This window comes from Lonchura striata, chromosome 6, assembly GCF_050655825.1.
Source record: "Lonchura striata isolate lonStrDom1 chromosome 6, ASM5065582v1, whole genome shotgun sequence".
Classification (NCBI taxonomy): Eukaryota; Metazoa; Chordata; class Aves; order Passeriformes; family Estrildidae; genus Lonchura; species Lonchura striata.
Window position 1 is genome coordinate 36,537,220 of NC_140708.1, and position 22,169 is coordinate 36,559,388.

The 22,169-nt window shown below is 36.1% G+C and overlaps 1 protein-coding gene across 6 annotated transcripts in view; it reads right to left on the reverse strand.

Moving 5' to 3' along the window:
* Positions 1 to 22,169, reverse strand: part of ATE1 (arginyltransferase 1) — a 68,831-nt gene that overhangs the window by 40,876 nt on the left and 5,786 nt on the right. For 3 of the 6 annotated variants that reach the window (XM_021529297.4, XM_021529295.4, XM_085583734.1), the window contains exons 6-10: positions 21,928 to 22,157; positions 19,144 to 19,272; positions 9,875 to 9,907; positions 4,514 to 4,695; positions 1,447 to 1,546 (exon numbers count right to left, since the gene is read on the reverse strand). In XM_021529297.4, the coding sequence (XP_021384972.3) occupies positions 1,447 to 1,546; positions 4,514 to 4,695; positions 9,875 to 9,907; positions 19,144 to 19,272; positions 21,928 to 22,157 (674 nt within the window). Of the gene's footprint in view, positions 1 to 1,446; positions 1,547 to 4,513; positions 4,696 to 9,874; positions 9,908 to 19,143; positions 19,273 to 20,175; positions 20,305 to 21,927; positions 22,158 to 22,169 lie in introns of all 6 variants that reach the window. The other 3 variants (XM_021529296.4, XM_021529294.4, XM_077784726.2) reach the window with 2 other exon arrangements.

Sequence of the window (22,169 nt, forward strand, 5' to 3'; positions counted from 1 at the left end):
CTACAAATGTAGAGTGGCTCCTTTAATGCAGTGCCTAATTTAATTCATGTACACAAAGTTCATTTTTTTTAGTAAAGCACTACAAGCAGCTGTACCCAAAGTTTCTTAGCCCTGATATCTTTCAGAAATGGGATTTTTTTGTCATTATTGCCAGATTTGTTCCTTAAGTGCCCTGGTAAACTACATCCATTCATCTTACAAATCTTGTACCATGCAGTTTGTAGAAGAGAGGGGATGTTAAATTGCAGTGTCTCAACATAAACAAATCACCCCAAACTTCTAAATATTTCTAAAGAGTAGAGGAAGTAATCAAAAGCTTTGGTTCAAGCTGTTGATGTAACAGCCCTTAAAATGATTCAGATGCGAGAGGGCAGATTTTTCCAACTCATTCATCTCCTTCCATCAAACTTAATATTCTCTTTCTTTGGCCAGCAAATGGACATGAAAATTCAAGTTGGCAAAAGGGACACACACACACACACACACAAACACATCATCTAACAAAACAAGAGGGATTTGTTATTTTCTGAAGACAATCATCATGGCTACCTGTAGTGCAGGCCATAATCAAGATGAAATTCCTTGACAACCATCACTTTAATGAGCCAATAACAATTTCTGGCCATTTAAAAACACTGCAGATTTTTAGCACATTTTGAGAGGGGAAAAAAGAAAATCAAAACACTTCTCCTCTTTCTCTAGATTTTGTGAACTTTCTACCTTTCCACATTATTAGCAGATAAAAATGGTTATGTGGAAGTTTTCAGCAAATTGGTATCCATGTTCATTACTCTGAAATTGTATAATATTAATATCTAAAAGTAATGATATAGTTAAAGAGAAAAGGTACCACATCCAAAAGTTATAAAATCACAAGAGAGACCCTTAGGCACTGAGGTCTGAACAAAGGTGAAGCCAACAGGGGCTACAAGGCAGCCAGAGTGGTTTCTGCAAATAATCTGTGGGTTCTCCTGATCCTCTCCTCAAAATCTGCTCTGCCTCACCAAACTTCTCACTGGTCTCATGGGCAGAGCCTCTAAAAAAAAAAAAATAAAGAGTAAAACCCAGCCAAGCTCAAGAAGACATCTTATCACTGCCTGGAGTCACTAAGCAACAGTTACAAATATTCCAGCCTCAAAAAGGGAGAATTTTAGTGGATTGAAAGAGACAGTGTAAACATGAGATAGCCAGGTAACCAAATGACAAACATCATCTGACAGCCTTGAAAACCTCTCTTAAGCCAAGATGTAATAAATAGCACATGCAACTAAATTAGAAAAAAAAAAAATCCCTAAGCCAAGTTAAATAGTAACCAGCATACAAATTTAACCATATAAAGTCTACATTAAAATCCAAAATGACAATTACAAAATATTATATTACTATGAATAGTGTCAAAGCTTTGAATAACAGCACACTAAAGCAATAAGTAAAAACACACTTTACCTTGTATCTCATTTTGGGGCATGAATGGATGTAGAAACCCATATAATAAAAACAGAGATCGGGAGCTTTTACACAAAGCTGTCTGGTAAAAGCAATTTCCCTGTGAGGGGAAAGAAAAGACTAATTACATTTGAATACAATTCTTAAAGCTATTTTACCTCTTCACATTGAAATATTTTACAGCTATCTGGCTCTTAATCTAGGACTTAATAAAGGACTAGACTTCTATAAAATAAAAATTAGGATCATAAACTCCAAACTAATGTTTTTAAAAGTCCCAAACATAATAAGTTGAAAATTATTACTTGGAAACCTAACAAACAAATCATCAAAATGCACAACACCATGTCAGGCTTAAAAATACTTTCATTTTTGTGTTTTTACAATCAGGTCTGCCAACTGCCTGATTTGATATCTAAATAAAAATGACTAACACCCTCTGTTTAATATATTTCTTGTCAGTATTTGTGTACATTGGAATTCTACAGAAACCTACTGGTATCCTGGAATTCTACTGGTTAACATGCCTCAGGAAAACATCAGAGTATTTTTGAAAAATAAGCTTCAAGGACAAGCCTCTTGTTTGTTCTGTCATTTATTCTCCAGCAATTTGCATGTAAAAGCATCCATCTTGATGCAACAAAAGGTATTTTTACCCATCTCATGTTTGTTAGCATGATTTTCTCATTTATTCCTGAAGAAAAAATGTCAACATATTCCAAAAAAAGTTTGCTTTTTATTTTACTGGCACAACGAAAGCACTGTTACTACAAAGACTCAGCCAGTGCTTCCTCTATAAAAGATCATTTTTGCAGCATTTCTATCTCTGCAGATCACTTCTGTAACAAATTGGATAAAAAATGGATGCTGGTTTTACTTTCTGTGTCAAAGGGATAAGATGTCCCTGCTCACTGCAGGGGAGCTGGAATAGATGATCTTTAAAAGGTCTCTTCCAACACAAACTATTCTCTGATCCAAGATATGAGTACATTCATATAGGAAGCATCTACAAACACTGGAGGCAATTTATCCCTTAAAATTAAATTAATATTACTCATTATTTCTTGATTTCTTTTTCCTGTGGCAAGACTGGCACTTCCAAGCAGTTTCTTCTCCCCTTGCTCTCTACTTACATGCCTGCATATTTCAAATGATGCTCAAATCCCTTCCTTTCTACAACTCAGCAGCAACAATTCTCAGAGTGGCATGAAGTAGAAGTGACAGCAATGCAGTCCAACCTCCTTGGAGTAAAATTGGCAACAGCTTTGAACGTATCAGATTCCTTTGTAACTTCCTAAGGCCTCCCTAACTCAACTTTTTTCTTCCCCTTTTTGAAAGAAGAACAAGGTTGGCTCCCTCCAGGGCTGTTGGGAACTCATTTTTATTGCTTTGAATGCTGCAGAATTTACAAGCTGCTTTTTCACAAGTTGAGCCATGCACGCATGGTGCAGCTACAAAGCTTTAAATTTATTATGTAGAGTATTTCAAATCATTTAAAGAATTCGTAAGCATGGATTATGTCAGTCTATTATTACATAAAGTAATGTGATATGTACAAATACTAAAAAATAATTCTTAGGAGGATTTAGTATTTTGTATGTTCATCTTGCAAGGAAAAAATCAGTCTAATTTGAGGTATCTAACATTTGTAGTAGAACAGTTTTAAAAATCTAGACCATTAAGAGAAAAAAAGATCAATTCTAAGTCACAGGAGTTCCAGTGTTTTTCCACATTTGTTAATTCTGATTAATTCTATTAAATTATCGGATCCTAATCAAAATCCAATCAAATTCAGATTAGACCTTTGAGATATTAAATTGCACATGGTTTATTAATTATAGAAAACATTGATGAACTAATTGTGGTAAGAAGTTTCCTTGAAGTGGTGTTTGTGTTCCACAGAGCTCAGGTTGTGCTGTTCATGCCACTGACACTGAAGAAGAGCTGAGGAGCTGCCTCTCAGCAGGAGCCCTTGGAGAGAGGGGAAAGCTGGATCTCCCAATTCCAGGGCTCCTTTTGCACCTGACAGAGCTCACTGCAAATCCCCACAGGTGAAAAGATTAATGCTAAAGCTTCTCACACTCAGACTTGTACACAGGCATGTCTGGCACAATGCTCAAACCCAGCTGCTTCATGAGAACACCACATTTGTCTATGGCCAACTTATTTCATATAAACAGAGAAGCAAAAAAGGTAAGGAAAAAATAAGAGTTGCACAAGTATTTCCACTCATTTAGGGTTTGGGTTTTTTTCACTTATAGTAACAATGGAATCATAAAATTGCCTATGGAAAAAAAAGCAGTAACTTGCAATTTTACATACAGGTTTTGTTCACAGTGAAAAGCAATATCCACAATTCCTACTGTTTTGCAAGGCAATGTTGGATAGTTAATTTAAGGCTTTAAAATTCATGGGATTACTCTCTCCATCAAGTTTTCTGAAGAGAGATAATGAGATTAACATACTTGAAAAATATACGTAGTGCTAGTAGAGCAGGAGAGCACTAATTCAGAAGACAACGCTTTTTAGGTACTTCGTTATTTATGATCTCAATGTGCACAAAACTATAAAAGTGATTAATTTCATTTGGTGACTGGGCTTAGAAAAAGGCCAAAGGAAAAATTATTTCTATTCAGACAAAAATGAAGGAGCTTTTCCTGCTGAAACGCAGCAATATTAAATTATTTTCAGGGGCAATAAAAACAAGGCATTTTGTTTCTGAGTGTTTTCTTAACCTGTAAAAGTATTTAGCTAACTAGAAAGTTACATCCCTAGTCAAGGATGACAATTAAAAATTTACTTGGAAGGCAACCAACCCCACAACTACTTTGCTAAAGACAGTGTTACTGTAGGAATTAATACTTGTTCCTAAACTTGGAGTTTTATTTTTAGCCTAAAAATATATATTTATATATAAAATATATAAATATAAAATATTTTAAATTTTATACAATTTAAAATATATCAATAAATATATATATTTAGAATAAAAATAAAACTCCAAGTTTAGGAACAAGTATTAATTCCTACAATTCCAACCAACCACATAAGGAAAACATTCTCTTACCGTAATGCAGAGTAGACTCCCAAAGATAAGAAAGAAAAGTCTGGGTCGTAGTACAGATAGACTGAGGACACACAGTAGGGCAGGATATCAATGACACCAACAGCAATTATCTTCCCATCCAGCCAGTACTGCTGGTGGAAGGAGCCATAGCCACATTCTGGTCCATTTGGGGCATCCTCTGCCTAATTAAGAACAAGAGAGGGATTAACTCCCTGGCAGACTTTCAGTATGAAAATAATTTTAAAGAGAATTTTAGCGTGTAAGTAAATACTGTAAAAATTTTTGCTGGCCACCCGTATTTAAAAAAAAGGCATTTGAAAGGCAGGGAAAATGTTAGTTACTGGATCTTTTGTACCCTTTGCTGTTCTCAAGATGGGTATAACCCACATATCACACATCCCAAACATGAAGCTGAAATAGCCTCTGCCATCCAGACTTATGGTATTGACAGGACAAACCAACGTGACTCTAAGTTATTAATGAATTATTGCACACCAACCTGGTGCTTCCAACACTCCCTGTCACAGCAAGGACCTCCAGGTTCTCTCCTCCACGTCCCCAAGCACTGGAAGCACCTCAGCCACAGCAGCTGAGCTCCTCAAAGTGGCCATTAAATTTATTTCAGATGACTATTCATAAAAAAACATGAGCATGTGATGTTTACTCTCTATAACTAACAAAACACCTTTTATCCAAGAACCTGAAACTGTGTGGCAACAAAATCTGCGGAACCACTTCTTTGTAAGCCCACATCAGAGTAAATGCTGCAAGAACACCAAGGGACTGGTGTGCTATTGTTGTGTGCTGTGGTTTTGGATGTGCACTCAAGTTTGACTCTGGATGGGGTAAAGCACCTCGAGCCAGAAACTGATGCTTGAAGTTAAGAAGAAAATGATCTCCCTAATTTAAACTGTATTACACAACCAACTCTGGCATGCCATTTTCTCCCACGTCAAGTTTACTTTAATCCTGAATTCCACTGTGCTCAACTTAATTATCCATCTAGTCATGTTTTTCACTGCATTGCCAGCTCTTCAGAAAGCTGCTTCTCACTCAATAAATCTGACAATATTGCCTGCTATTACCAACTGTTTTGTATTACATCAGCAGAAGGTGGGTTTAATCAAGTATTTTGATACAGTAGCCCTGATTGAAGAGATGATAGGCAGGAGAAGTTACTCTAATTGGTACCACATGTGTCAAAAGAAATCAATCACATGAACAAAAATTATTTCAACTGGCTTACCCAACCAGCAAGTCCCAAAATAAAGGCCACATAACAATGTGTTTGAATTTTTATATAATTATATACCACGAAACTAAATGTGGAGCTACGACTACTCTAAAAATGACATGATGAAACATTTGAGAGCTCCATCCACAGTATGTGAGAACATTAAACCCAGATATTGCGTATTAAACTCAGATTTTCTTGTTCAGGTAAAGCCCACTTACCCAACAGTTATGGTTTCATTCAGTATCATCTACTTTTCAACAGTGTCAAATGAAATCACATGGTCAGTGGCAGCATTTTTAAGCAGGGACAAGTCAAGTAAAAGATGTTCTCTAAGGATTTCTCAGCTCAGGTTAAGTTCCCTTCTCAGAGTGCAGTCAGCGACAAAAAAATGAAACATCTCAAAGCCACGGGGAAATGTGGTTGGTAATGGAACACAGATTTGCTTAAATAAGTTTCAGTTAAAACAGATTCTTGTCTTTGTCGAAAATTCATCATATAGGATTTAATGAATGTTAAAGAAGATAGCCTAAGCCACCATGGAAAAAATTTTCTCTCAAAGCAAAGTCTTCTGAAGTTAAACAAATGCTGTGTCTGTGTATGACCCCAAACCTCCAAAGAGCAGCACATGGATTTGGTCACTGGACCTCTGCAAACTGAGCATTAACATCAGTTAAAAACTTTTGGTAAAGCCCAATCTGCAGTTGCTCCACTAATGCAATTACAGTGAAATGTCATGAACATAAGAGAGTCTATGTTCTGGAACAAACATAATGAGAACAGCACTGATTTCAGGCAAAACAGACAGAGATCTCTGTTACATTAAGCAAATAACATTTTAGAAAGAGTAAGGTTTCCCTCCACCTTCAGAAATTCTCATACAATGTAATCCTTTGTAATGCTTGTCAGTATTACATTTTCTCTCATTTCTCAATGAATACTTGGCTCCTTTAACTCGATTTCCTGTGCACTATCCAGGCAATTTGACCTGAAACAGGTCTAGAGTATGAGACATTTTCCTGAAGCAGGCTACACCATTTCACACCACTGACATCTCCACTGGGCCCATGTTTGTCAAGGGTGATGGAAAATACACCAGGGGAGCAAGCCCACCAGAAAGGGCTTCTCTTATCAACCCACAATTATCCACTGGAATCAATCCAGAAGGACCAAAGTATTTAGAATTAACAGTTCATAGTCCTATTTCAATACAATGGATTATTATAATCTGATGATACTGAAAAAATCCAGGACAAAATGGAAATCACAATTTTCTCTCCAATGTTTACATTGTCATGCAGAGAAAAATTCAACATATTCTATGGTAATTCTACCTGTCTTCATATCCTGCTAGCTAATGAACATGCTTGATTGCTCACATTTTATAACCCATTATTAAAATTTAAATATTTAATAGAACTGGCATTATATATTGCCCAATTAGTACCTCAGTGTACTAACTGCTTATAATTGAACTTCAATGATGGTGAGAGCACTAGAATTTCTTCAAAGCACATTAGTCAGTCTTTAATATTAACAGGTATTTTGCTTATTATAATGATTATAAAAATTTCTGTATTATAATTACTAAAAATGGGTCCTGCCTGTAGAATGCATGATTATTTTTTTCCTGGGAGGTTTCATGAAATTTCTTATTTTCTACCTTTCCATTTTACCCTTTGCTGTGCATGGAAGGAAGAGGAAGATATTAAATTCATGCTATCAAAGGGAAAAAAAAAGCCAGGAAACCCTTGACTTCTTTGCTCTAGTGGAAATTATTTGCCAAATAAGCAAAGTGATTAATTCCAGCAGTTTCTTTCCCAATGGCACACACACAAACCTGCCATATGGTAGATTTCTATGTCTTGGTTAGAAACACATTTCCTTTCCAGAGCTCTGTCCTGCTTTCATTTGGGATTAGTAGGACACTCTGCATATTCTGTGCCTGATTGGGAAAGTCTAGAATTTGAGCTAAACTGAATCAAATGTGAATCAAATATCACCTTCTAAGAAGGTGATCCTAGGAATTACAGGCTTGTAATGGTCTCCCTTATTAGAGTTCCTAAAAATTAAAACCTATCAACAAATAAAACAAGGCAAAGCAGAGATTGATGTTCTTTCTGAAGAACAAATATCGAGATTCACAAACATCTTTCATCTCTTCAGAATCCAAAAGCATCTCAGCATGGTTAGCAGGAGAATAAATTATCATTTGAATAACAGAAAACAGATCACTTTCCATCCTGCTTGATCTATTACATTCTCTGAATGATGTTGCAGCAAACCAAGATGATGATTTTGAAGTATTTAGGATGGTTAAAAAAGAACTGAATGTAAATAGCTCCAGAAAGATCCTGAGTGATCAAAAGGGCAGAGGAGATACCAAATGTTCATAAACCCATGGAACATAAATGCATGCTGGAAAACATATTGCTATAGGCACACCCAAAACAATGGGCATAAATCACCAGCTCTTTCAAAGAGATGATTTTGACAAGTTGTATAAAATTGTCAGTTTAATGCTTAACATCAGTCAAGAGGAAAAAAAAAAAAATCCAAGCAGCAATTAGAAAGTATTTTGAGAATAAAACAAAATTATCCCTCAATTGCCCAACACCATGGTCCATCCAAGGGCTGAGGCTCCTTCCAGCTGCTGTTTCAGGACAAGATGGAGCAACTTGGGCAGGACGAACACTGAGGTGACATCAGTGATGCTGACACAACTGGCCCCTGACATCTCCTTCACTCACTGAGCACCAAAAATAAGGTGAATCACCCTGAACAGTCTGGATTTCCCTTGGAACTTTCTCCCAGGAATCCTCCCACCATGCTGAACCATTCCCACCATCCCACATCTGCCTGTGGGAACTGGTAAAATGGCAAATGGTTAAATGCAGCCTCGAAAATGAAAGGATGAATTAAAAAACCACCTCAAACAATTCACTTTGCATTATGCTGTTTACTGCTAGAAAACTGCCTGGTTTTCTGCTAGTTCATGCTGTATCTTTTCTTAAAGCATTCATTTTTTCTGCCAGAGCCCATAGCCAAAACAGAAACTAAACTGAAAAATAAAATGAGGAAATAAAAAAGACGGGAAGAGTTTGGGTGTTCATACTATTTGCAGCTAATGATAACATTAAATACTCCAAAATTACAAATTGAAAACACTTAAGGTCTAAATTTTATTTTAAATTATTTTTGTTCAAAAGAGTAAACAGACTACACACTGCTAGATTTGCTTGTGGCAACTGTTTCAGAATAAAGAATTTCAAGAATCCCTTGGCCTCTGATATATAACCCCTTTTATTTAACTTCATCTAATTGAAGACATCTGTAGTGGTGCCACACAAAATTTAATTCAAGCTTCGAAATGTCAATAAAAAGTGTCTGTAAGAAACAATATGGGTATAAACCTGGCAGGGCAGTGTGCATCAACATCTATGTAGCCATACAAAATTAAGAATATAATGGCAGTCTGCTGCACGAGTTGACGAGGTGATAAAAGCCCTTTTCCCATAAAGTCTAATGAGCTCTATTACTCTTCAGCTTTCAGGAATGCAAAGGGCAGTGGACTCAGCAGAGAAAAGCAACAAACTCTCCACACATGGATTCACTCAAAGTGCGACAGATCAAATTACCAGTGTAATTACTATAACCTGACAATTTCATTACACTCACCCGTCCTCAGCTCTTTGAGACTAACAAGAAAGACACTGCAAGGAATCCAGGGCAGTTTACTCACTTGAAATGAAGGAACAGCATCTCTCCTCAACTTTTACCTCAGATTGTAGTCAAATACAAGTTTATCAAGTTATTTAGTAATTCATTCTTTTCTTTTCATAGAAATAAACAGAAAACCATGAAAGACATGGCCTTTTGTACTTCTGTTTTTAAATGCAGTGCTATGAAATTCAGTGGGAATTTATTACCCAGCAGAGGAGTCCTCAGGCTCCTGTGCAAACACAGCAGAACCTTCCTTACCAATTGGTGGAGACAGGAATTCTGTGCCAGCCACCCCCACCAATGGCTGGCTGTCTGCAGAGAGCATAGAGGACACTCATACATTCATTAAACTAAAGAAATTAAACACGTTCATTTCAAAACTTCCATCCTGAATGAATACATACCTCCAGAGGAGAATCACAGAGGAATCGTGTGAACTGCACCAAGGTGGGGTCAGCAGTAACAAGAAAACAGCCCCAGGATGCAAAGCAGAACAAGAAAGAAAACCATCAGCAATGCATTAGGAGATATTAATAGTCAAATACACCATTCAAATACATATGTGTGAAAAGCATCATCAGACTTTGTTTATGGAAATTTCATTTAAACCCTTAAACTGTTTAGAAGTACAAATAAATATATTTATGTCACATTCTGTTTAGAAGTACAAATAAATATAATAATTAACTATGCAAAGTACTTTCTTTTTTATAAATCAGAACATGGTTTTTAAAAAGGTGATGTGAGAGACTTATCACCCTCTAACACAGGTCTGTTTCTGTGTCCTTTATTTTAAATTACACATTATCCTCCTCTGACTCCTTGCAACAGAGAGTATTCTCCCACTGTTCCATTGATACCTCCCCTATCACCAAAGCAAGGGGGCTGGGGCCTTCATACTTCTTAGCCAAAATTAATTCATTTACATTCAAAATTAAAAACAAGCTCATTTTAATTTTAAAGAAGAGGAAGGGCAAAGAAAAGAAAGAAAATCAACCTCCTGAAAGTGCAAGCATTTCAGATCTGGATTTTTGACTAAATACAAAATGATATGCTGCTGATAATTACTCAAAAAGGCAATGGTTTAATGATCTGGAGCTTGTCCAAGATTCTTACAGTAATAAAATACAATGCTTATTTACTCACTATAATTTACTCATTTGATACAAATACTTCCTTATTGGTGGAGTCCACACTGAACACGTTGCAGAGTTCTGGTATGTATTTAACCCCAACCATTCCCTTGTTAAATAACTACTTTAATACACAGTTTAATTCCCCCTCTTGTAATGGCTGGGTGATTTAGTAAGTAAGCAGTTCCCACAGTGCAAAGTAATAGTAAATAGAAATTTTTAATTAAAAGTTAGATAAAAAGAATACATACAGACACCTACAAAAACCTGACTGTTGTCAACATTTTGTTGTCAAGAATTCCATTAAGTTCTGAGATTAATTAGAGGGGAATACAAAAAAAAGGGGTGACTGCTTGTCAGCCATCCCAGTTTTCCCAGGGAAGGGGAGGAGAGGAAGGCAGGCAACAAAAAAAAGTGCCAACAGTATCAGTTCCTGCCTCATTTTACTGATCTTGTCCTGCTGATCTATGGATTGATAAGAAACTTTTGGGCACAGAAATTATGGAAGAACACTGAATTTCTATATTGTGATGGTGAAGGCAGGGAATTGTACATTTCCTGTAATTAACCATTTCAGTGCTACTCACTATTGCTCAGAGTTTGCAAGAACAAATGACTGTGGCATCTTAATTTAATTGTAGAATTATTTTGGTTTGGTGGATAAGGGGAAAAAACCACCAATAATATTTAAAGAAAAAAGAGATAATTAAGATTTTGAATTGTTGAGTTATTTTCCTGAAGTAAAAATACAGTTACAAATTCCTACACTATGAATGCATCTGTCCCTACAGCCAGTGGTTTTAGAAAGTGCAGATTTCAGAAAAAATAAACCATGTGTAATTAATTTTCATGTCAGAAGACCCCCAATAGTTCTTCATCTGTAACTTTAGCTGTATAGTGCAAACTAAACCCTATGGTGAGAAATCTGAGCCCATGACACTTTCCAAGTAATTTTATCAATTCTCCAGGCCCTGTTGCCCAATCCCTTGGCTCTGAGGGTGAAGGGGAACTTTTGAAGTTTAACAACTTCTGCTATTACAACTGCTAGAAAAAAAATCTTAACTGCACCTGAATTTGTATCACAATCTTAAGGGAAAAAAAGCACAGCAAGTCTTGTTATAAATTATTTCACCTGATGATACCTAGTGAAGTTCAGAGGTTAGGTAATTTTCTTCAACTAGTCTATACATTTTGTACAAAAAAAGAAAATATTAGATTCAGCTTCTAAATTAACAAAGTCATCTAACACTGCAGGATTATTATGAACACAATTAAAAATTATTCAATAAACCATGAAAGAAATACAGCCAAAAGCTGATGTTGTATGTAAAATAACTCAATATGTCACACAAACACAATTCAAATTCCTTCCACAAAGACATGCTTTTCTAATTTTAATTTCCAACTGATTTACATAAACTTTTAGAAGCTTTATAATATATGTAAAAAATATACAACATTTTTACTTTGGTGCAAGCTAATTACAGCTGCCAGAAAGAATCAACTCAACAACAGGGAGTAAGTTTAAACATAATTAATAAAACCAAGAAGAAACACATCACTGAGAATGAAATGAAAGGGAGGAAAAAAAAAAAAAAAAGCAGGTTGGGTTCAACCCAAAGCTTCTTGCTGAAGCAAGAGCACGTGCACAGCTTTAAAAAGAGGTAATAAAGCAGTGTTAACACCTGCTCCCTTTTACCCAGGGGAAGAGATTCAGGTGCTGAACTGGAATGGGTTTCACCTGGCAGATTCTGCAGGGGAAGGGTCCTGATGTCACAGGAGGACACCAGGTCCTTCTCAGGAAACCTTCCAGGTGTCAGCAGCAGGAGCTGCACAATTATCACAAAAAAGCATTCATTTATCATTCCCCCTTTGACAGTATTAAGAGTTTGCTCATATTTGCAATTCACTGCCAAGGAAAGCTGAATACTTGCCCTTTTTTTGGGGATATAGAAGGATGAAGGATAAGCAATGGATACAGGACTTGGGCCTTCCTTCTTTTTGTGTTTAGAAATCCAATCTCTGAATAGGATTAAAATAAACCAAAGATTTTGGTCACGTGTTTTTTTTGCTTTGTTTTTCACAGAGGTGTGAGGCTATTAAGAAACAAAAAAATAATGATGGCAAGTCATAAAGCCTGCAAATCCAGTGCAGCACTTTCATCCTGCCATATTTTAACTGAAATAATCTTCCTTACCAAAACCAGATGAGAATCAGTCTTAACCATAAAGTTGTGCAGTGAAAAAGTAAAAATAAGTCCATGTTTCAGTAACTTGCTAACAACCTTGTCCCACGGAAAAGGAAACAACAAACCAAACAATAAAAACAAACTAGCTGGGAAAATACATTGAAATTGAGCTGAAAAATGAACTAAATTCTTTAACTTTCTGTAGCAATCGGGAAAATGGGACAAAATGTGGCATTTTTGAAGGAAAAGATGGGTAAAACCAGCATTGAACCAGGCAATAAATTAAGAGTTCAGCAGAGAAATCAAAGACTTATCCCAGGGCTGGCTCTACCTAGCATTTTCAACAGCTGCTTACAAAAATACAGACATGCAGAAACAATAGAGTTTCAGAGATATCCACAGACCTGAAGGTGAAGAAAGAGCCTTCAAAACTAGGACGAAGGATTTAAAGTTTACAAAGGCAAGAGGGATTTCAAGTTTAAATGCATGTCTCAAATGTAGTATTTAGTGAAAGGATGGGACTAATGGAATATTGTACATGTCGGTTACAATTTCAATTCCTTTATGGAGTGACAAAAGTCACTGTGGCTTTCTTGCTCAGAAGAAGCCTCCTCTCAGTACTCTGGAGGTTTATCAGTATTACAGTAAAGATTATTTAATTTTATATGGATTTACCTAGAAATCACAGTGCAAAATTGAAAACTATATAAACTGAGATACAAAAAGAACCTGAACTGAAATGATATGACTGTGGACAAGTTACTTAATTGTCTGGATGCCTAAATTCTTTTGCTTTTATAGGCATTTCATGATAAAACCCATGAATCCACAGCACTGCAGTCACAAGGGCCACACAGATAAACAGAAGGCATTAGGCTGATATAGAAATTCAAATTCCTAAAGTCAGAGCTCTCAGAATGTGAAATCCAAGTTCACTGCAGTGAGATGTCCTGCCATGGCTTCCAGGAGCTGAATAAAAATGTACAGAAGGCTAAAAATAACCACAAAGACTATTGATTTTTAAGCATTCTCTCACTAGAATATAAGAGAGGAAAGTAGGTTAGGGAGACCTAAAAGTTTGGAGCTGATCAGAACGTGCTCCTTGGCATTTCTGAGACTACTCACTGAGTTTTCTCTATTAGTTCAAGTGGATTCCTGGGAAGCAATTTTAAAAAAAAACCCAAAACGGGAGGAGGGTGAAAGAAAAACCCCACTCCACGTATTTCAGTAATTTTTTGCACCTTTTCAAACAGTGTATCTTTTGTGTGTCCTGAAATTCTTTTCTTCCAAGACAAATATTTAGCTAAGCACAAAGCAAAGAGAGAGTCCAGCTACTTTCACAGAGGGAACAGACAGATACTGTTTTTCTACAAGTTTGCCATTATGAAACCCTTGTGAAAAGTTAAATAAAACGTTTGCTTCAGGAGCAATAGCAATAAACTGTTCACTGTTGCTCTCTCTGGAAACTACTGTAGAATTTTTATGATCTTTTATGGAAATGTTTTCTAGCTTGTGTAGCTGCCACATAGCTTGTTTCAGTTACACTTCAGCTGGGTTTCCTAAACACAAAGACTGCTGAAAAAAAAGATTCTGACACTAGGTCAGAAATGTGATGCCTCTGATGAGATGATACTTCATTAAGAACTGCTAAAGACACCCTCTGTTCTATCCAAATTAGCCACTGATTATTTAATTGGGATCAAAAATTTCCTCCTTGGCATGAAAAGACCAAAAAATGTTTTGACTGTATTTGTTTCATGTAAAATCTTTGATCCAGACCTCCACAGCACCACACCTGTACCTATCATTTCATCTATCACATAGCTTCATCTAAAACACAAGAGATTCAGGTGGCAAAATGTTCTGAAATGATCCAAATGTTCTGAAATATCTATCTGAAATTATCTAAATGTTCTGCAATATCTATCTCCAGGTATTTTACAAATCATCCTGGAGCTGGGGTAGAGCTGGATCACAGCATCTTCCAGGTGATTTGTATTCTGCAAGGCCCTCCCTGCATTTCTTATCCAGAAACAAGGATTTTTGGTGCTGAGCAAGAGTTAAAACATTTGTAGATAAGGACTGCTCTTAGCAAAGCACAGACAAGCCATTACACAGCTTCCATAAATCCAGTGCAACTGGATCATCCAAAGAGCCAAATCTTGGGATTATACAAGACATACATCCATTCTTCTTATTCTCAGATCATCTTTCCATACATTAATCTACACATTTTCTCCCAGAAATATAACCAAAGGCTATTCAAAGTTACTCAATTTAAAAATTAGACTCCAAATCCATATTTACCTATTTTTCTGTGCATGAATTATTACAACAAAACTGCATTAGCATTTATTATTTTTCTTATGAAAAATGAAAAAAAAAAGGTGGACAAACTCTCACCCACATGATTTTTTTTGCACCATTATTTCACTCCTGATATGCTGATCATCATAATTTATGCTCCAACTGATCTCTCCTTGATGCTACAGGGAACCAAGGTTTTTTCAATATAAGGATGCTCAGCTTGCTCTCATCTCTCTGTTCATTAGAGGTCTCCATTTCTCTGTTTTTCTGAGCTTTCATGATTTTCTTTTCCTTATAGCTTGACCGGTTTCACAAAATAAATATAACCACCACTAAGCCAGGAAATAACCCAAACAAATAAATCCTTGCAACTGATTACATTTGTGGGGGTTTTTTATGTTACAGACACAGTTCCTCATGCTAAGCATGATTACATCTTCCAGTACTTTTAGAACAATCCAACAAACAAGAAAACAACAAAAACATTGAATAACAGCTCTGTTATACTGGGAATGGGACCATCATTCTGGATCTGAGAATAAAGAGCCACATCAAGCATTTTCATAAAGAGTCAGAAGAAATGCAAAGAATGGGACAAACACTAACCGAGATTGTTTCAACAGCTTCCAGAAATTATCAGCTCAGGAACTTGGCTAATTCAAGAGCAGCCTTAGATAAACTTCTCCAACAGGCAGGGATACACCTATCTGCCTATTTTCCCTTTTTTTATCTGAGCTCCTTCATTGCTATTTATACTTTAGCTTCACAATCTGTTCAGGTTCGCCCTAATTAATCTCATTTTCTCCAACAACTATAATAAAAATACATATATTCCTCAAACAGCAGATGCCCATGCATTTACACAGTAGCTTAATAAAGTTTTGTGCTGCCACAGAGGAAAACTGAAAAATCAATTCTTCCTCAGCACTATTTAAGAGTAAGTATTATACAGAAAACTTCAGTAAGAAAATTGTCTGCTATGTTTTTCCTCAGGACTCCAATTCTATACAATACAAACATGCTGACATAAACATTCTTCAGTGCCAACAAATCTGTGTAACACCAGGAATTGACTCCACTCCAAAGCACAGACACAACCAGGGCAGTTTTGAAGCTGAATTCCTGCAGCAAGTGATCAAAAGCTTCTGAGAGGGGTGAGAGGATTTCCAAGGTAAATTCAACTTCTACCAGACCAACTAAGAAAAAATGGCACATGAATATTTTAAAAGACTATGCAGAAAATAGTTGTGGCTTTTACGCCAAGATAAAAATGAATTTGATTTTTTTTCTTCTGCAAGCTAAATTGGTTTTAATTCCAGGAGCAAGGAAATACTTCAAACTGTTCATAGAATATTAAGATATTTGGCAGAGACAATATATTTTTACCTTACCCAATCCTCTCCTTGCCAGTGAAAGAAGAACAGAAGATTGTGGTGATGCTTCCATAGAAAGGAAAGTTTCATCACAAGTCTGGAACTTGGGAAAAGTTGATTTCACAAGTTTCCACCTTGCTTTTTATTAGAACAAACAGAAGTCACTGCCTCACTCAGGAATCAGTACTGCATCACCAAAATGTGCTGCAGGATTCTCCCCAGCAAAATCTCCAATTATTTTAATGAACACACTGTAATTAGTGTGTAATTAGTGCAGTCTTCAGCAGGGAAGCAGAAGACGGAAAGGAGGAAGAGGCAAAATTTAAAGAAACTCAGCATCATGAAGGGCACCAAAACACCAATTATCACTGGGCTCAAACCGGCATTAGCCAGAGAGTGCCCACAAGTTCAATTCCACAATTCTCTTCCCTGAAATTCCTCTACTCTCCCTTCTCACATAAACTCCTGATGGAAAGCTGTATTTACATTACTGAGGTACAAAAAGGCCTTCTCCACACTCACTGAGCAAAAATCAGCTTCATTGTTCATATATTTTTTGTTACTATTGTGAATATTTTTAGTTTTCCCTTTAGTGTTATTCTCAAATAACCACCAAAATTCTAAATTGATTTTCAGAATTGCTTTTTAATATAATAAGATTAATATTAAACTAGCCTAGCAACAGATAGTGTATTGTAATGCCAACAATCTAAGAATATATTCCCAAAAGAAGTTGTTAATATGTCCCAAAACAATCTTTGTAGTATTCTGAATTTAAATATAGGCAGGTTTCTAAATATTAAGTGTTCAGCCAAATATAAAACTAAAAACTCTTCCTAAACTAGAAACTTTCCAAACAAAAAATTGAGCAGGACTCTCCCTGAAAAAAACCCAACAACCTCAGAGAGTAGTTTGCACAAATTAAAAGTGAAAAAAATCCTGGATATTTGCCAGTTTAAAGCACAAAGCAGATTTCTTACTATCCTGATAAAAAGTCCTGTGTATAGGACAGAATTTTATTCCCTTTGCTTAAAAAACTCCTTGGTTCCATAATGTCTATATAATATATTAAAAAGTCTGAAAAAGAGAAAGCAGAAAAAGTTTTGAGGTCTTACAAGTAGCATTTGCCACCCTTCCCTTCAAGAACTTGGATCAGTTTTACCCTACTTGGTACCTTCAAAGTGACTCAGAGAATTCTCTTCCCACACAGATTCAGTGTTAAAAAAAAAGGCTTCTAAGCTACATGAAAACACATTTTTGTGTAAAACATTCTTCAGTTTACTTCCTGCAGAGATCAAATACAAAATGTTGATCGAAGGGAGAGTGTTAGTTCCTAATTGTGAATAAAAAAACCTTCTTGGCCAGTCAGTTTCATGAACACTAAATATGATTTACCAAGGCTGAAAAAGAAATGAAATTCAAACCCATCAGCATCAGACCAAGTTTTTACATTCAATAGATGCTTCAGAGAAGGTTTTATGTTTCCCCTGGAATTATCTAAGCCTGCACAAACATGAGGCCAAAGAGAGGAGATAAAGGCAATGCAGGGAAACCCCTATGGCAAGTAATAAGGAAAAAGAAGATAAAAATCTGTTATACTACTAGCAGTGAACAGAAATCCATCTCCTTCCTATTCAACAGCAATTCCCAGGACAGCCTTTACACCTTCAGGTGGTGGAAACCTGACTGTCCCTAACACATCTTTCCAGGCTGAAATGCTTCCATCATAGCAGAAAAATCAAGTCTTCAATCTGACCAGGTAATGCTGGGTACAAATCTAGTAAATAGTTCAGTCTCTCCTGGCATGCCTCCAATTTTTACATTATTATAATTAAACCCACTTATACCAGAAATTATAAAAGGGTAGAGACTACTACTTAGTGTTATGAGACCTATTTCATTTTACTAAACAAAGTGAAATGGATTTTATAGCTTTCCAGAGTAGCATTACAGACATCTCACAAAAAAAGAGCTCTCCTTACACACTTGAATTGAAGCCAAAAATTATGATGTGGTTTTATAATTCTTCCTGGAAAACAGCCCCAGTTTACAAGGTTTCACTTCTGCAGGTAGTTCACTCTCAGGAACAGCAAATCCTGACTAGCTGACCAAGAATAAAGCTGCACATCTGCAGTAGATAGAAATGAGAGATCTGAGGTAGCATTTTCATTAATTCTGCCTATGAGGAAGTTGTGCCACCTGCCTGAGAAATGAAGAACTGCTGCTTGCTCAGAACCCCACGAGTATTTGAAATTATTTTTCATTTATTAGATTAGGATTATCCCCTCTAAACACCCTTTTAAGAGCAGGTTTATCCATATGCAGCATATTCTCATAAAGCCTCAGATAATCAGCTGGTGAGATATTCTTGCACTATTCCTACTGTAAAGGTGAGTTCCAGTTGAGCAGTGTGCTTAGCAAAGGAATGGGAATAAAACTGAAAATTTTAAAACCTTCACCAGTTAGATTAAGCAAGAACACGAAAAATTAGGGAGAAACATAAAAGAGATACCAAAGAATTTTCAGGCAGAAGATGGTTTTGCCATCAAAAACCCTCAGAAATGACAATTTAAATTATTTAATGTTCAGATTAGCTCCAAGAGACAGCATTTACCATCTAGCTGTGCATTTGAAGAAGCTGTTGGCAGAAAGGTGCATGCAGTGAACTGTACCTCATTCTCCCCACAGTCAGAAGGTGTGTCCTTGTGTACAGACATCTGATACTTGGCAAATAAAGTGGCAGACTGGCTGAAGGATGATTGGAACTGGGGGTCCTCAAAGGAGACAGGTACTAACCTCACCTTCAGAGCAAGGGAAATACAAGCATTTTGAGTGTATATCATCAGATAATCTGCTTCTGAAGGTCAGGCTAGTGAAAGATCTCCTCCTATGCACTTCAAAGCCTCTGAAGTCATTTTTCTACCTTAAACATAATAATAAAATAACTTCCTATTTTTACTGATAATCTAACAAACCAACTACAAATTTTAGTTTTATTGCAGAGTCTCAAGGACTTTTAAAATGTTGTATTTTTAATGGCACATGACTCATTGATTGCCCTGATTCAACAATTACTTTCTACATATACTGTTTCTCCAAACTCATGGGTTTTTTTTTCCCTCTAGAACAGAGATGTAACACATCTGACTGCTCACTCTTACACTCCACCTATTCATTGCAGGAATCAGCAACAAAGTGTAAATTAAGATGGAGTGCATGGGTCACTTTTTAAAGGCTTAAATTGAAACTGAAGAGAATTATTTCACTCTGGTGAACCTTAAACCAACAATTTGTGTGTGTGACAAGCTTTTGCTCACATGTTGGCCCTGATTATTATGTCCTTCTTATGGAAACACTCAAACCAAAGCCAAGGAGAACAGTTACCAGGCTGAGTGTCCAGCTGGATTTTAATTCTTATGGGATTTGTATTTTTAAGGCCCACCTCTATCTCCAAGAGCCTCACCCTCTCCATTTCTTACCCAACAGCATCCATAACTTTCCTGCCTGCAACTAAAACCAAATATTTGTGGCACTCACAAAGAGGTATCAAAAGTTTGCACTTTCAGGATGTTGATTTTATTGGATACATATTTTTCAAGCTCCTGAATATAGAATGGATATAAAATCCACATTTGTTTCTCCTAGAAACAGGACACGTGAACTGGAGGGGAAGCTTTGCATAAAATTAAATTTGGCCTTCTGACCTGATTTATGGTTGGTTTATCAGGTGGGTCCTTGTGAATAACCATCTGGTAACGTTTATAGACCTGGTAAGACTCCTGAAATGTGGCTTTGAACTGTGAACTTGGCGGAGATGATCTCACCACCCTCACCTTCAGAAGAAGTTAAACACATTTATTATTAAAATATCATGCAATGACTATACATTTATACTTAACACAAACATCACAACAGAGTAAAATTTCACCCTCCTGTACAAAGGCCATCACAAATTAATTACTATTAGCCAAGAGTCTTCTAATTCTCCCGCTCAATTTATGCTACTGAAGGCTTTTAAATTGACACTGAACAAAATAGAAGGCTTTCAAACTGCAAATTAACTAAAATGTCTAGAGAAGAGCTACACAATTTTCAGGAAATAATACCAATAAATAGTATGCAGATCATAATTTTAAAGAGATTTTTTGTGCTCATTAAAATGTTCTCTCACAGTCTCACACTACACTGAAAAATACTTGAAAGGCTTGGAAGACTCAAATCTCTGCTCTTCACCTAAAACCCATGTTTTTATGGCACTAATCCCAAGGGAATTTCCAGGTATTTCTGAAGTTGAAAGAGGAAGATGAAGTCGTGTTTCCATACTCAATTATTTAAATTAACCATAATAAAGAGTTACCAGTATTCACACCATCACCATTAAACACACAAAAATATTTTTTAAAAACAAATCTATAAATTAAACATTCTTCTTAGTAAAAATTATTGCTCCTTAAGCAAAAGAATGCTACCACGGAGGCAGCAGTGCATGTCTTTTCAAAAATATTTAAGGTCATATTAATTTCAAAAACTAAGTAATTTTCAATATGGTTCTGTTTTCACAAAGAGCAATTTTTTTTTTAATACTTCTAATTCTCCCTGCATCTTCTAAAAGGATGCTCAGACAAAGCCATCATGCTTCTGTTAAACAACTCCTCAAGAAATGTGAAGCAGTTAGGGAGATGGATCAGTTTTGTGGCTTCTAGTCAGCAAATATTTTCATTTCCAGTAGCATAATTGAAAATGATCAGGAAAACATTCAGTTAGTTTTCCAGCTTATGGAAAAAATAACAAGAAAAATGGTTTTAAAATTAACAAAAAAAAAGTCTTCCAGCTTACTGTCTCATAGAGGTAGTGGCAACCAGTGTATTAAGCAACCTTTTCAATTCTCATTTTTACAGCTTTCAAAGACATCAACACACACCAATGATGTGTGTAAAGAGCAATTATCTTGTTATCTGATTCATTTCATGAAGTTACTGCTTCCTTGTCAAGTTTCATTAGCTTAGTATAAGCTAATGAAGTAAGTAAAGGTATTTTTATACTGCAGACCTAAATAGTGAATTTCTCTCATTATTTAACACTTGGTTAAATTAAAAGCTTTTCATTTTCAAGTCGCTCTGGATGAAATTAATTTGCAAATTATTTTAGTAATTGAAGTGGCTTCTGCTAGGACATTGCAGTATAAGAGTACCCTCCTGTGGTTAAAAAGAGTGCAGCTGCACCATAGGTGTGTAATTGATATAAAAACATATATATATATATATACACATAGACTCCTATAATGCATATATATATATATATATATATATATATATACATCATTCAGTACCACATATATTTCAAGATTTAAACCACAACTACTCCATAAAGCCATAAATACAGACCTAAGCTTTTCAAAAACTCCTTAACTAGACCTTTCCTTCATCTGCCTCCAACAACAGTGAGCAAGAGATTACCTCTAATTTATGTCGTGTATCATCAGGTAGAGGGACACAAACAAAGTCTTCAATGTTTTTAGGCTGGTTTGTTTTAGATTTAGAGTTTTGCAAGAGGAAAGCTTGATCTCCTTGAAGTTGAGAGCCTTCTACTGTGCCAGTCTGGTTCTGCAGGAGCTTCTGTAGTTTTCTCTCTTTCCTGATGTCCTTTGCTTTCCGACACAGAGGCTTGCTCAGATCAGCCCCTTTCCCTACAAGGGCAC